The 15,025-nt window shown below is 40.8% G+C and overlaps 1 protein-coding gene across 1 annotated transcript in view; it reads left to right on the top strand.

Annotated features, from left to right (window-relative positions):
- GJD4 (gap junction protein delta 4) overlaps positions 1 to 5,937 on the top strand; it is an 11,270-nt gene extending 5,333 nt beyond the window's left edge. The window contains exon 2 of the mRNA XM_019508531.1: positions 3,021 to 5,937. Coding sequence (XP_019364076.1) covers positions 3,021 to 4,222 — 1,202 coding nt within the window. The 3' untranslated portion in view covers positions 4,223 to 5,937. The remainder of the gene's footprint in view (positions 1 to 3,020) is intronic.
- The last annotated feature ends 9,088 nt before the right edge of the window (positions 5,938 to 15,025 follow it).

Genomic DNA, 15,025 nt, shown 5'->3' with positions numbered 1-15,025 from the left:
CTGACTTTCCTTTCTAGCCACCCATCTGACTGGACTCGTCGCAGAGGAGAGGCAATTGCTTTGCTACAGAATACATTCGTAGTTAATGTATTTGTGATTTTTAGTAGATACCTCCTATGAATATTTTTCTGAACTTTGTGAATGAAATGGTACATTCGTGCGTTCCTAGTTTTACCCACTGAGTTTCCTGTCAGACCTGCTGTGCTGTAATGAAACCCCCAAAGTGAAGGCAGGTATAACAACTATGCTTTTTCATCATATGACATAACAAGAAAAGGAATTATGTCCTTAGTGACTTAAACCACAAGGTAAATAATATAAGGGGAAAGAAAACTTCCAAAAACTGTTGGTGATTAGGTAATCATAACTTTCATATTTCATTTTGATGTTTACAGAGTTCAAACAGATTTTTAAAAATGCATTTTAGTTTTTCTCAGACAATAGTCTGAGTGTTTGGGGGTTTTGTTGTTGTGTTCTGTTTTTGTAAGATTTTGTCATTGATTCATGGTGTTATTTGAAGCAAATGACATATGGCCGGATCCAAAGGCTCTGTAGGATCAGGCCCTTATGACCCAGTACCGTAAATACTCCAGAGTGTACTGCTCCCACCAGTAAGTAATCCCAGTGAATCTCAAATGAAAGGACTCCCTGTAATTACTGTAGGCAGGGTTGAGCCCTTATGGAAAGCAAAGCACAATGGAGTGCATATGGGTGATACTAAGTTCCCTCCCAGGGAGCTGCGGCTCTTTAAGTAGACCTCCCCATTGAATACCTTCTAATTAAAAATTGATGGCAGAACACAGCCCAGAGTGTTGCAGGGCTTAATTAAACATTTTTAAAACACTTTGGGATCCTTGTACTAAGACTGCTACAGACGTGTGAAGTATTACTTATTAAGGGCTAATTTTGGCTTCCTGTAGTAAGTATTCCCCACTCGCATCTCACCGTAAAAGGAGGGGCACGGTAGCCAGTAGAATACTGTCAGGAGAAGGTGGTGTGAAACCCCCATCAGATAGATAGTTTGTGTGTCGGTAACGTATTTAGTGCATTACGGGAGGTTTTCAGTGTGATCTTGGATTTAGGAGTCTCCCTGTATCATCAAGGAGTTGCTATGCTTTTGCCATTTTCATCATTTATGAGTACAGTGCTGTTATTTAATCCATATAGTGTATCCTACTAGCCTCAAGTGAGCTATGTAAGTCATCCCAAATGCATGCCAGTAAAATATTGACACCACACTGATGTTGCACAAACATTTGGATGGTTAAAGATTTGAACGTAGTTTTTTGGCAAGTAAGAGAGAGATTTGTTTCTCTATATATTCTCTACATTTTACAGAATACCTAAATTAGGGTTTTGAGTCCGAGGAATGTAGCGTAAAAAAATAAAAATAATAATAAAAAAAAAATTGGGAGGGGCAGGAGGGTGTACATGCACATGTCTGGAGAGAGCCAGTCAAGCATAACACTTTATATTGCCAAATTCATTACACAACCAGTTAGAATGAACATTTAGAACTACTGATATTAGTGAATTTGCCATTTATTGCTTTGGAGGTAGATATTTAACTTTTAGATAGAATTAGAAAGATGAAAGGTAAAGCAGCGAGGGGAGTGGGGGAGAGAGCAGGAGGAAAAAAGGCTAAAGGGAGACATTTCAGTGACAGAATCCAAGGTAGAAAAGAGACGACCTTTTTTCCAGCTACTCAGTTGGTCTAATAAGATCTCGAATCTGCTCAAAGAACCTTGCCCCTGCCTATGTCCTTAGACCAACATGGCTACAACCAAAAACCTAGCAACTTTAAAATAGGCTAATCCTTATTAAGCATCATTTAAAAACTCTGCTCTTTAGTTAATATGCATTAAGCTAAGTTAATTTGCACTTTCTTAGTACCTCACAATGGAGGTATTAGTTTATGAACCTTAAACCTAAAGTGTGTTAATCCATGTGTAGATGTGTTTTAAGGCTTTACTACAGCTGATTTTAAGACGGAAAGGCACTTTGCCGGCTCAGACATGGAAGAATTTTAGAGCACCAGAGAAAGCAAAAACGAGGGTGTAATGGCATCAGTGGAAATAGACAACCAATAAAACAATGGTGAGAGGACGGTGGGGCAAATGTGTACGGTTTTAATAGAGCTTGAAAACATAGTAATTAGCACATAGTAACTACTTCAATTGTAAGTTAGTGTAGATAGGATAGATACCTCTGCTATTCTGTTGAACCTTAACTTATACATTAAAACTTTTAATAAAAATGAAAGATGAATGTTGATCAAGGACAATGGTGTGTACAGTAGTTGCATTTTTAGTTTTCCTCTTGTGAGTCAACTCGGGTGAAAATGAGACACACATACCAGTAGGGATGTATGAAGTACTACCCAATAAAGGAAGGAGAAGCATGGAGGAAAGTGAGGTAAACTACCCAACTGGGATTTCTCTGTACTGAGATTTAAATGTGCAGCAGAACATATGAAGTAGGAAAGGGGTTTAGTAACCTGCAGGCTGCATGTGTCCCGCAGAGCCATTTCTTCTGTCCCACAAAGCAGACTGCACAGGCCTCTGTGGCATTTCCATGGTATTCCTGTGGTGGGAGCTTCACCTGTGTGGCAGCTGGGTAGTGGGGAGAAGTGACAGCAGTGGCACTGGCTTGGGCACCGGCTCCAGTTGTACAACCCACATCGGAAGTGACCTATGCTTGAAGATGATCTCCATTAGAGCAGACCCTTGCTGCAAAGTGGCCAGCCACTGAGCTATGGGGAACTGAGGTGTTAGCTTAGCACTTGTTGAAATGTACAGAGCTTTTTCCACACTAGAGTCTTGAATGATTAGCTAATACATTTTAAGACACCTCCCAACCCTTTTTCAGATGAGAACTAAGGGGCAGGATAAGGAGCCTGGGGAAAAAGAAGACTTGATTCCAGCTGTTATTTCTTCATATACCTTTGAGCACCCGATGTGCCTCTTATCTTCTAAAATTCACTTTGTGTTCTGATTCTCCTCCCATTTGCTCTCTTCTAGGAAAGATCTGGCTGATGTTAGTGATCTTGCTGAGAATGGCGGTGATAGTGTTAGCAGGATATCCACTCTACCAAGATGAGCAGGAACGGTTCATCTGCAACACCTTGCAGCCTGGATGCTCCAATGTGTGCTATGACATTTTTTCTCCTGTCTCTCATTTTAGATTTTGGCTCATTCAGACAGTGTCTGTACTGTTACCTTATGCTGTGTTCAGTGTCTATGTTCTGCATAAGGTAGCCATGCACCTAGCAAGAGCACACTGTTTGCTGTGTAGACATAAAGGGATTAAAGACTTCGCTAGCCACAAAGCTTTGAAGGAACCCAGCGGAAGTGCTGCCATCACTAGACCAGCCTGTAAGACTGACTACTTGAGCATCCCAGATTTTTCTGGGGCTTATACTGTTCACCTTTTCCTAAGGACATTGGCTGAGGCTGCCTTTGGAGCTGGACACTACTATCTCTTTGGATTTTTTGTTCCCAAGCGCTTTTCCTGCTACCATTCTCCTTGTACGAGCATGGTTGATTGCTACATCTCCCGGCCCACTGAGAAAACTATCATGATGATTTTCATCTGGGGAGTCAGTGGCCTCTCCTTTCTCCTTAGTCTTATTGACCTAGCTTTTGCCATCCAGCGAATGGCAGTAAGAAATCAGCCAAATAAGCAACTGATTACAAGTCTCCATGAAGAAAATGAGCTAAATTCAGACCTGCCTCCAGCTGACAAGCATGGAGGCTCTTCACCATTTCAGGAAGACAGAGGCCATCCACCTCCAGCAATGAATGATAATCCCGTCAGTGAAGGTTCTTGTTCACTCCTCTCTGAAGAGGAAGAAGAATCTGCTCTTCATCCTCACGTTCACTCCCAGCAAACTGCCAGCTCAAACCTTAACAGTAACAGCAACAAGCCCTACACAGCGGATGGCCTTGCTGCTAATCACACGGGCAATGAAACACACTTACGTGGCGGCAATCAACAAGGGATTTCATACCGGCAGTCAGGACTTGGGTACCATCAGGGCTTCACCAAAGAGCCTGTCCTTGCTTTGATCCCCCAGGCCAAGTCACCGCTCGGAGTTTATTCCTCTGTAGTTCAGAGCAAGCTTTCAGGGCAATATTCATCAGCTGAGCTAAAAGCATCAGACGTGCAATCAAATTGTAGCAGTTCTGGTTACTTAAGGTCAAAAAAATCTGAATGGGTTTAAAGTCCAGTAGCTGATCAGTGTCCTCGATTAACACGTGCTTCATAGCACTATTGCTATTGCATTTCAGATGAATACCATAAAGGTTAAATCCAATTCTTGCATGTAAAAAAAATTTTGCTATGTTCCTTTGGTTGAACAAAGAGCAGGAAGCAAAACTTGCTGTGATTATAATAGGAATGCATGGAAATCTCTGATAACACCTTGTTGCAGATTTCATTAAGATAACTTGCTGTTTGGAGAAGATAATGATTTTAAGCTCTCCTGAATTTAAGTGATCTTTTTAACAAGACCATGGATAGCTACTGATGTGGCTAACCTTCTTTTCACATAAACATAATGTACTTTTTCTTGCATGTACCTAGTATAAAGGCAAACTATTCACCTTAGAAATAGCATAGGCTTGAATTTTAAACGCCACTTTCCATTGCCTGTTATCCAAAGGTTAATGAATCTCCCACATGAAATCTTCAAGACCTTTCTAAAAAGGATATTACATTGAACACCTCATCTTCAGGAGTATGTACTGCATATCTAAACCTCATGCTTTGTAACAGAGTGCCCATATGTAAACTTAGAAAGAGATATGATATCCATACAAAAGGCCTCTTTTCTCTGATTAGTTCAATTAATCATTCAAAAAGAATTGCCCATTGAAATAGATTAAATTAGAGCTGATCTTTTAGTTGTAATGGTTTGATCTTTACTTTTCTACATTCATTCTAGTATGGCCCAGCACTTAAAGCACAAGACTAGGAAACCCAGAGGCCTGGGTTTCATTCTAGGCACATGGCCTTAGAAAGTTATTCAGAGCAAGTTACTGATATGTAGCTACAGCTCATCATGGACAGAGGTGAAGGAGCCCAAGCTCAACGGGAGTTGTAGAGGATAGGGTACCACACCGTTTCAGAGGACTGCGGAGAGAGAGGCTGGTTGTAGAAGAAGCAGGTTTCATTTCTTCCAGGCTGGTGCAAGGGTTGTTTGGAGGTTAGATCCAGCACACTTACTGCAGAACAAGTCACGTGTAAACAGTAATGGCAGCTCTGCAGGGCTTTTGTGACTTAGCTGAAGGGGAAAGTAGCTCCTTGCCTGTCCTCTTCCCATTTGTGCTCATGTGCTAGAGACAATCTTGTTCATAAACACTTAGTTTCCACCTCTGCACAATGTAAAGAAGGATCCTAACACCTCCCAGGGGTATTTAGTCTTAATAACTGGGCAAAACTCACCCCGTGTGTCTGAAGGCAAATTTTGACTTTACAGAGAAAGTGTTTTGATTTCCCCAGAGAATATGCTAAATACTACCTTAATTGCTATAAACTAAATAATATTTCCCTTTGTTAGTTGAGCTTGTTCCATTTTTCATGTGTGATGGTGACACATTTTATCATTTCCTGGATAGGAATTATATTAATTATTAAACAGATTGTAGACAGGAAAGCATTAACTATTTAGCTCTCTAGTCTCCAAGGTCTATTGAAGGGGTATGCATGGATTAGCCCACAATATCACAAAACAGTGCAGCACTTGCACCTTTTATCATTCAAATGATCTTATCAGCAGTGAGAAGGAATGCAAAAAACAAATGTGGGTAGAGTTTGTCTTGTACAGCCCTCAATCTGGTACCTAAATAGACAAATGCATTAATAATGTATGTGCTGTGACTGGACTCAGAGTGTGTTTATTTGCATATCTAGTCTTTTAAAAATATATAGCTAGAGAATCTCCAGCATAAATTAATGATATCCCTGAAAGGGATAGTAACATTTGTAAAACTCTTCCTTCCTCTGTTTGTGGTTTTAGTTATGTAATAATGATTTATGCTAATAATACTGTCACTTAATCATAGGTCTGAATGATGGATAGTCTTTATTGTCTTTGGATCCCCGTAGCATGAAGCCAGTGCAACAAATATAATATAATTGGAGTTCATTGCTCGTTGAGCATACTGGACATCTCAGGATTTGTGCTCTTAACTGAACGATGAACAAAAGCTCTGAAAATGCCAATATGCTCTAATTCAGTGGTTCTCAAACTTTTTAAACTCAAGAGGCTCCTTGATGGACTTGAGGCACCCTCTTAATTTTTACTTATTTTTTGACTACAGAAAATTAATAGAGCAATTTTTCTGTTGCAAATAACTCAGGAAGACCACAATTGGTATGGATTCCTATTTGAAAACCGCGTTTATCTTGTGAATCATGTTTGCACACCTGACAGTAATGACATTGAATGCACCCTTGAAAGGATCTCAAAGCATCCCAGGATGCCATGGCACCCTGGTTGAGACTCATTGTTCTAAGGGATGTCTCTGTTCTTAAGGCTGCTTCCAAGTCTGTCTTTTTTTTTTATGATGATGTAGGGAATCAGGGAGGCATACTTTTCTGGAAAAACCAAAAATAATTGTTAAAACTCTACAAGACCATGGTGAATTTAGGGGTTTTTACTGCTCACAGCTAAAATAATATGACTACATATCTGAAGCAGATTAGAATTGGTGATCAATGAATAAAAGCAATGAGAAGCAAGACATGCAGCAAATAGAAACATTTTGAGCAAAGAGAGGCCTTTTAAAAAGAAGAAACAAAAAGGATGCACCTATTTTTTAGGGAGGGAAAACTAACAGGAAAACTCATGTCCATCTGATCCTTGAATACTACTTGAAGAGAGCAAATCAACGTGGCGCAGGATTCCCAGGGGAGTCCCTCAGGGCTCGGTACTTGGGCCAGTACTCTTTTTAACATTTTTATCAGTGATCTGGATTCAGGAATAACTGGCCAAGTTCATGGACGATACCAAATTATGGGGGAGGGCAGTCACGGTGCAGGACAGGCTGGGAATGCAGGCCGACTTGGACACGCTCTCAAGGTGGGCCAACCAAAACTGGATGGCCTTCAATGCAGAGAAGTGCAAGGTGCTGCACCTCGGTAGGAAGAACCCTCAGCATACTTACAGGCTCAGCAGTACTACGCTCACTAGCACAGCTACCAAAAGGGACTTGGGGGTCTTGATTGGTGGCTCATATTCATCTTGTGGTCAATGTGATGTGGTGGTGAGCAAGGCTAACCAAATTCTTGTGTGCATTCACCAATGCATCTTAAGCAAAACCAGGGAAGTCATCCTCCTGCTTTACTCAGCCCTGGTGAGACTGCAGCTGGAGTACTGCATCCAGTATTGGGTCCCTCTTTTCAGGAAGGATGTGGAGAAGCTTGAGAGAGTCCAGAGGAGAGCCACTCGTATGATCCAAGGCCTGGAGGGAAGGCCATACGAGGAAAGGCTGAGGGATTTGGGACTCTTCAGTCTGGAGAAGAGAGGGCTTGGGGGGACTTGGTGGCAGCCCACAACTTCATCAGAGGGGTACATCAGGATCTGGGAGAACATCTGTTCATCAGAGCTCCAAGGGATAACAAGGTCTAATGGCCATAAACTCCAAGAAGGCCAATTTAGACTGGATATAAGAAAAAATTTCTTTATGGTGTGTGTGTCCAGGGTCTGGAACTAGCTCCCTCCAGAGGCGGTGCAAGCACCTACTCTGGACTCCTTCAAAGAACAGGTGGATATATTTCTTGCTGAGGTCACTTGATCCCAGCTGACTTACCACCTGTGGTGATGGGGCTGGACCCAATGATCTCATGAGGTCCCTTCCAGCCCCTAATGTCTATGAAATCTATTAATGTAAAATAAGATTCCAAGTGATTCCTGTTCCATTAGGCAACTGTTTCTAGGAAGGTTGGAAAGGAAGAGTACAGATAGTTAGAAAATTAAGTTCACAAATCCTGTTGTAGCATGCAGTGTAGAAGCTTGGCTACAAATGCTACTCTTGGCTTTGTGACTTCTGTCACGTGTCCTCCAATATGCCTCCCAATAACTACATGTTAAGTGTTCTCACTTGCTTTCAGATTCTTTCTTAACTTTGCTTCTAGAGGAACAGCTCCCCAAAAGATAGGCTGAAACCAGAACATTGACCATGGTGCTCTTCAAACTTCAGGAGAGTTTGGATTTGCATTTAGACCATGTTGTCAAAACCACCTGCAAGTGACCCAGGTGACAAAAGGTCTTCCCACACCAGCAACAGGATGAAATGCTAATGTTACTGTGTGGAGTGTAATAGGAGCTCATCATCCAGTCTTGCGGACTAATGAGAAACAGATAATTGATTTAATGGAAACAGTTTGCTTTTGATGAATTTTCACTGTCTAACTTTATCCAGACTACATAGTTTGTTCAATAAAAGATCATCCTATGAAATATTTGCCTCTCACTAAAACCTAGGTTCCTCTCAGCTCCCTGGATGGGCTGTTGGGAGTCCCAGGACTCCCAAGGTCTAGAGCTCTGGGACAGCCCCTATTGTCTTACTGCCCGGGGGCTGGCAAGCCTATGGTTTTAGTCTCCTCAGCTCTTGGGTATCCTCATCACAGATGCTGCTCTATGAAGGGAAATCTGGGACTGTACCCCTTCATTTAAAAAAAAAAAAAAAATCAAATCTAAAGATTTCAATTTTTCCAGCAAAAAAGTTTTGAAATGTCTTTGTCATGTGAAAGTTTGAAATGCACTGTTTTGTGTCAATTTGGAATATACCTTTTTGAGAGCTCAGAATAGAAGAGAAATTCCAAGTATTAAGACGCTTTAATCACTCTTTCCCAGTTATTACAACCATCCTACCCCAGTTTAATAGAAAGCCTTCATCTCCATTCTGTAATGCCGTAGATTGTACACTGTTGGCTAGTGGATGTATAATTACGCAACAGCAGCGGTTGTCCTTCCTTCTCCAGCTTCAGAGAAGGAAGTAAAGCTAACAAATTTATTCAAAGTGAAGCTAACAAATTTATGAATATCTTTAGTGTATTATTGCATGCTTTAAGATACCCTTCTTTTGTGATGCATCATTATGTTGGTATCCTTCTGTTAAGGATCTGTGAAAGAGGATATTAATTGTACGTTATTTTAACATCATAATTATACTGAAGAATAGATATTTTGCTGCATGTATTGTTTCAGGATAACTATACCCTCAAACCTAGCATATCCTAAACGTATGAGAGATGATGCTACTCTTTAACTTCTTTCTTTTGTGCTGTTTGATACCTTGCTAGTCAGAGAAGTAATTTTACAGTGCTGTTCTCCCGTGTAATTGAATTGCTGAGAACATTACGGAAACAAGATACCTCGTTCGAAGTCCTAACATAAACACTTCTTCTGTCTTGCATGCAAGTTATGGCAAATACAGGAGTCTGATCATAGTGTATTCATTGTATCTTTATATCAGAAGTTAAATCATATAACCACCTCCACACTGCATGACTCCTATCACAATGCCTCCTGTAGTACTGCTACCCTCTCTCACCTCTTCCCCCTCCTTCCAGTCCCCAAAGTCCTTCATCTACAAATAGGGAATTGGAAGTAAAAATTCTAAATGCAATGAAATCACCAAAGCTGCTCTACTATATATCTTCATGATTTTACTGTTGTTCCTCCCTGCTAGCCATGCTTTGTCTGATGTGCACTTGGAGAATGTTATTTAGATTGTTCCTGACATGAATCAAAATTTAAATTTGTTCCCTAGGAAGTAATTTGATTACTATGATGTATATTGCCCCTTGCAAGGAAAAAACCTTGTATATCTGGATAAAGTTAAGTTCACCTACATGTATAATACTTTGAGTAATCCATCCTACTGAATTGTTACATGTAAAACAAATACTGAGAGGCAAGGCATGGAGAGGTTTTCCATCAAGCAATTTCCTTTCTTTTGTTTGCCATAGCAACAAAGGGGTGGGTGGGGGGTGCTGATTTTAAGAGCTCTGTATATACAGTAGTGGATTCTTGACTGAAATCTACTGAATTTCTTCTGACATACCTCCACTGAATTAAGGCCGTCTTGTGGATTTCACGGTCTTTTCTTTTGGTGTTTTCCATGTCAGGAGAGAGAGATCAAGTTTCCTGTAGCTCAGTAATTGAGACTTTAACCCAGGTATCAGAGCCATACTTGAAGGCTTTCACTGTTGAAAACATTGTTGAACGAAGATCGTAGTGGAGCATTGCTCTCTTATAAAAGCCCATTCCTGCATGATATGCTTAAGAAATAAAGTGGAGGGGCAGGAAACAAATCCCCTCCATGTTTCCCCCAATTGTCTTTGCAATGTTGTCCCTCCAAGAACAGGAGCTATATTTTGTATATTGTGTACTGCAGAGCATGCTGGCATTGTTAAAGAACTGGTGATGACAACAATGATAATAGACAGCAACAGCAAGGGAGAAGTGCAGGAGGGTCTGACCAAGCTGAAAGTATTCCTGCAGTGGCTCCTAAATGGCCCAGTATTAGACGTAGTAATACTCCTTCTTTCTTAAGAGCACCAAAGAATATAGTTGTGCTAAAAGTGGCCGTAGCTCTGTCTTAGCCCTCTGACCTGCTCCATCCCCACCACGTCTCAGTAGTCAGAGGTAATCCCTAAATAAATGATGGCTAATGAATGTGTTAGGGCAGCAGTGGCTAACCTGCAGCATGGATGCCATAAATGGCATGGGCAACCTTTGTGCATGGTGCATGACAGATCAGAAATAGGACAAACAGCACCATAGCAAATATGGCAGGAAGCAGAAAGTAGAGCAGCAGATGGGGCAGGGAGCACAGGGAAGTATGGAGAAAGCGGAGTAGGCAAGGGAAGAGGATTGGAGTGGCAATTGGGGAGGGTGTGGAACTAATTTCTGGCACACCTGCCAAAAACGTTGGCCCCCACTGCATTAGGGAAAGAACCCATGACTTGCCACAGTATTTACTTGGTTGGACTCCTGGCTCAGAAAACCCGTAGCCAAGGTATTTTGCTGCAGTCTGGTGGAATTATCATGATATAGCTCCAAAGTTTGACCCAATATTAGCTAGTTGTTTGAGTAGGTTACACTGTGCTCACAGAAAAACATTGCTTTTTCTTTTTCTTTTTTTAGTATCTTAGACTACTGGAGAATACCATTAAGTTGAGCTCCTAGCTAGAAATGTATCTCCATCTCCATTAGTCATTCAGAATTGAGGGGCAAGGAGCCTTCATTGCTAGGAAGCTGAAAAGATGGCTAAGAAATAAGAAGTGATCTGATCTCCTCAGTCTCCCATGTAACCTAATCTGGGTGAAGGCACTGGCTGTTGATCATCCTGACCACCTGGAACAAACATAGTGGGCATGTCTACATGTTCGCCTGGCTGCACAGTTGGTACTGTGCAGTCATTTAGTATTGGCTAAGTGTAAAGCAAGTACCAAGTGACTGAGCAGTGACTGGTACTGTCCAGTCCTGGCACTGCATGGGTGGTTTGACCCTACTGCACAGCAGCTCATTGCACAGTACCGCAGCATGATGGTTCATGCCCACCAATGGCATGTAGCTGTAGTGACAAGCTATGTCACCATAGCTCATCGCTACAGTGATATAGCGTCTCATGTAGACGCGCCCAGTGTATATTACCCTGTAAAGACGGAAGGACTCAGATGTTCAGACTATGGTGATAGGGGCTATATAAGTTTTCTCCTTCCCAGAACCTGTTCAAATAGCTTTGTATGCAAAAATCCTATTTCATGCTCCTGATCACTAGCATTGACTCAAGGTAGTTATCACCTCCCTCCCTTTTAGCTGGTTGTTTGCACACGGATGCATCACCAAAATTCTGAAGTAACCTAACTAAAATAGCAGTTTACATTTGATTCCCTTACAGGAAAATAGCATGATCAAAAAGAAAAAGTATAGGAAGACATTCAAATAATGGCCTTATTTCTACCTGCAAGGTTCCTGAAAGATTAGGACCAATTTATTTTTTGGACTCAAGACAGAGGATTGCATTCTTATTTACAACAGCTTGTGTTTCAGCTCTTCTGAGTCGCCGCAAGAAGGTCTGGGGTATTTAGGGTGGAGGTTTCCAAGAGGTTTATATCCTACATCCAGTTTTCACTCTCTGGAAATCGGACACTTAACTCCCTCAATAACTTTGAAAATCTCAAGTTTGTCTATAGCTTGATTTTCCCACTGCTGAAATGATGGATTTTTCCATGATACAAAATAACATGCATGCAGTGTATCCATCAGAAAGAGGAATCCGTCCTAGTGCTGTTACAAAGCTTTTCTTTAGAGGACCCCACTTCCTATATTTCCTATATGCCCTTAGCTTGTTCAGTTTGTGAAGGCTGTGAGCACATAAAGATATTCTCATACCAGGCTTTGTTTTCTCAGGTATTAGGTAGATGCATATTAATACTTTATTTAAGAATATTTGCTGCTCTCTAGAGGAACTGGTAGAACCTGCAGGGTTTAAAAGAATGCTTATGTGCTTGGAATAAGTTTCCCCCCCCCACGAACACACCTAAAATGTTTGGGTAAGTGAGGATGCGCTGAACTGGGGGGGACACAAGCAAAGTAAGCATCAACTATTTAAAGCCTTTCAGAAAAAAGCAGCAGCAAAATCTGTATAAAATGAAGAAGATGGCAGTAAAAGGCATTGCAATAAAAAATTAAAATTAGCACAGGGATGACATTTCCAGAGAAGGTGAGAAGACTGCTGAAGGAGGTCCTAGTAGAATGCCATCAACTCTAGAAGGTCCTGACAGGTAAGTGCGCACCATCCGGGGGGGCCTGTTAAGAGCAAACAAGGAAAGACTTTAAGGGAAAGGGAGGCAGGGAAGAGAAAAGGGTGCAGCATTTTTAAGAAGTGCTAAATGGGTCACACCAGTGACCAAGGAGCAATTGTCTAATACTAGGTATTTAATTTGTCTGTCAAACTCTTTCACGTTACAAAGTAGTTAAAAGACTCTAAAGAGTGGTTAAACCAAGGAAACTGGGCAAATGCTGAAAGTTTGCCCAACTCTTTATCTAAGTATTGGTCCCCAAAACCCCTTCCAAAATAATGGAGACATGTCAATATTAAAAAAAAATAGTACTAAATAATGAAGAACTAAGGAATTGAAGCAATGAGTAAGATGCCATGCCCTTTCTGAGGATAGGTGAAGTCTACAGTTTGGCTGAAGTGGAGTAAAGGAAACAGTGACAGTGAAGTTAAAGGAAGGCCAGGCTTGATTTCAACCTGGAAGAAAATGCATTAACCAGATTTTCACCCCAAAGCAAATCATCAAGTCACTTTCATATATCAAGGAAGTACATGACTGGCTTCATCATGAATCACTTCAGACCATGTAGAAATGCTGTGGTATGCCAACAAAAATGATCACCAAGATGCAGTTTGCACACTTGCAGCACACACAGATGGGCATGAATGGAGTAAAACAAGCACGCCTTCTTTTACCACTTCTGTTTGGCGTTTCCAGAGACTTCATGCTGTGGCAAACTGTATGACAGTGCAATATGCGCACTGCAGGGTCCAGAGCAGCATGCTAGGAGATCTCAATTTCGCTTTAGGTGACAGATGAACTAATTCACCAGTTAAAGACTGTTCAACGTTGCAAAAAACACCCCCTGTGTTAGTAATCAATTTGAAACCACATCTAACAAGAGCCTCAGTAACTCCCAACACAAGCACTTCTTCAGAAGGCAAAGGTATACAAGAAGTGAGTCCATTTATTTACCATGGCAGTAATGCGCAAGCCAAAGGGGCTGTCCAGAAGGAAATAATGTTGTAAATTAGCATGGCAACAACAACATTTACCAGTTTAAACAAGACTAGTCATAAAAAGAACACTTACAGTATATAGACCAAACTATGAATCTCCAGTTCACATTTGGCATGCTGATTTCAAGTTAAACGAACAGTTGGAGTGAGATGGTTTAGATGGGGATGATCTTGCCTTGAGTAAGAGGTTGGATTTGATGAGCTAAGATTCTTCCAGCCCTATTTTTCTATGATTAAAAGCTAGCAAGTCATTAGGTGCATAGAAACAGAATGCATACATGTGGGTTTTTTTAATCAAATGTCATTGAAAAATTAATAGACATCAAATGAAACAAATTTATGACAAATGCAGGGCTCCATCAGAATTCAACCACCCCTTATCTCTGAAGTTATCCAAAAGTAAGTTTTGGAGCCTTTGCTTAACAAGCCAGTGCTTAAGCCATAGCAAGTGTGTTTATAGGGAAGCAGGAGGAACCAGCAAAAGGGGCAAATTAAAAAAAAAAATAATTTTGATTAATCCTTCTTAAAGAGGAAAACTTAGAGGACTTAACACAGAAGACAGTCAAAGTGTTCAGGATAGATCATCCTTGTTCTGTGCGAAATCAACATCTGAAGGAAGGACTCGGGTTATCAGGTGCACCTTTTGGGTTTAAGTATGTAAAAGCATTATTCAGCTTCTGTAGTATTTAGTCGAATTCAAAACCATGGTATTACATCAACGGTCTGTTGCAATTACAACGTCAAAAGATCTAAGTATCTGGTAACTCCTGTCTCAGCTGCGTGGTTGAGAATCATCCCTTGCCTTGAGTTTATTTCCATTACTGAAACTACAGCACAATGCCAGGGATAGAGGTTCTACATCTTATGAAATGTTAAATCAAAGTCCCAGTTTTGGGGGCTGTTCAAATGTAAATTAAAGAAGACAAGGCATTTGTCTAAAAGCAGACAATATTTCCTTTTTTACAGTAAAATAGATGTGTCACACTATCTCTAACAGTAAGACTGCTAAATGCACAACTGTATAACCTTTAGCTTTTACAACAGTGGAACTACTACTACTTATGTAATCCCTTGTGAAAAAATCCTACAGAATTTAATCGGAGTGAAACGCATTAGGTTGATTTAAAAGTTATGCTAGGGATACCACTAACACTTTAGTTCCACAGGTTTCTATGGGATTTTGAACCATCTTATAGAAAATGAGAGCA

This window comes from Gavialis gangeticus, unplaced genomic scaffold (assembly GCF_001723915.1).
Source record: "Gavialis gangeticus isolate Ggan-Ray unplaced genomic scaffold, GavGan_comp1, whole genome shotgun sequence".
Classification (NCBI taxonomy): Eukaryota; Metazoa; Chordata; order Crocodylia; family Gavialidae; genus Gavialis; species Gavialis gangeticus.
This window is presented reverse-complemented; position numbering and strand designations above follow the sequence as displayed.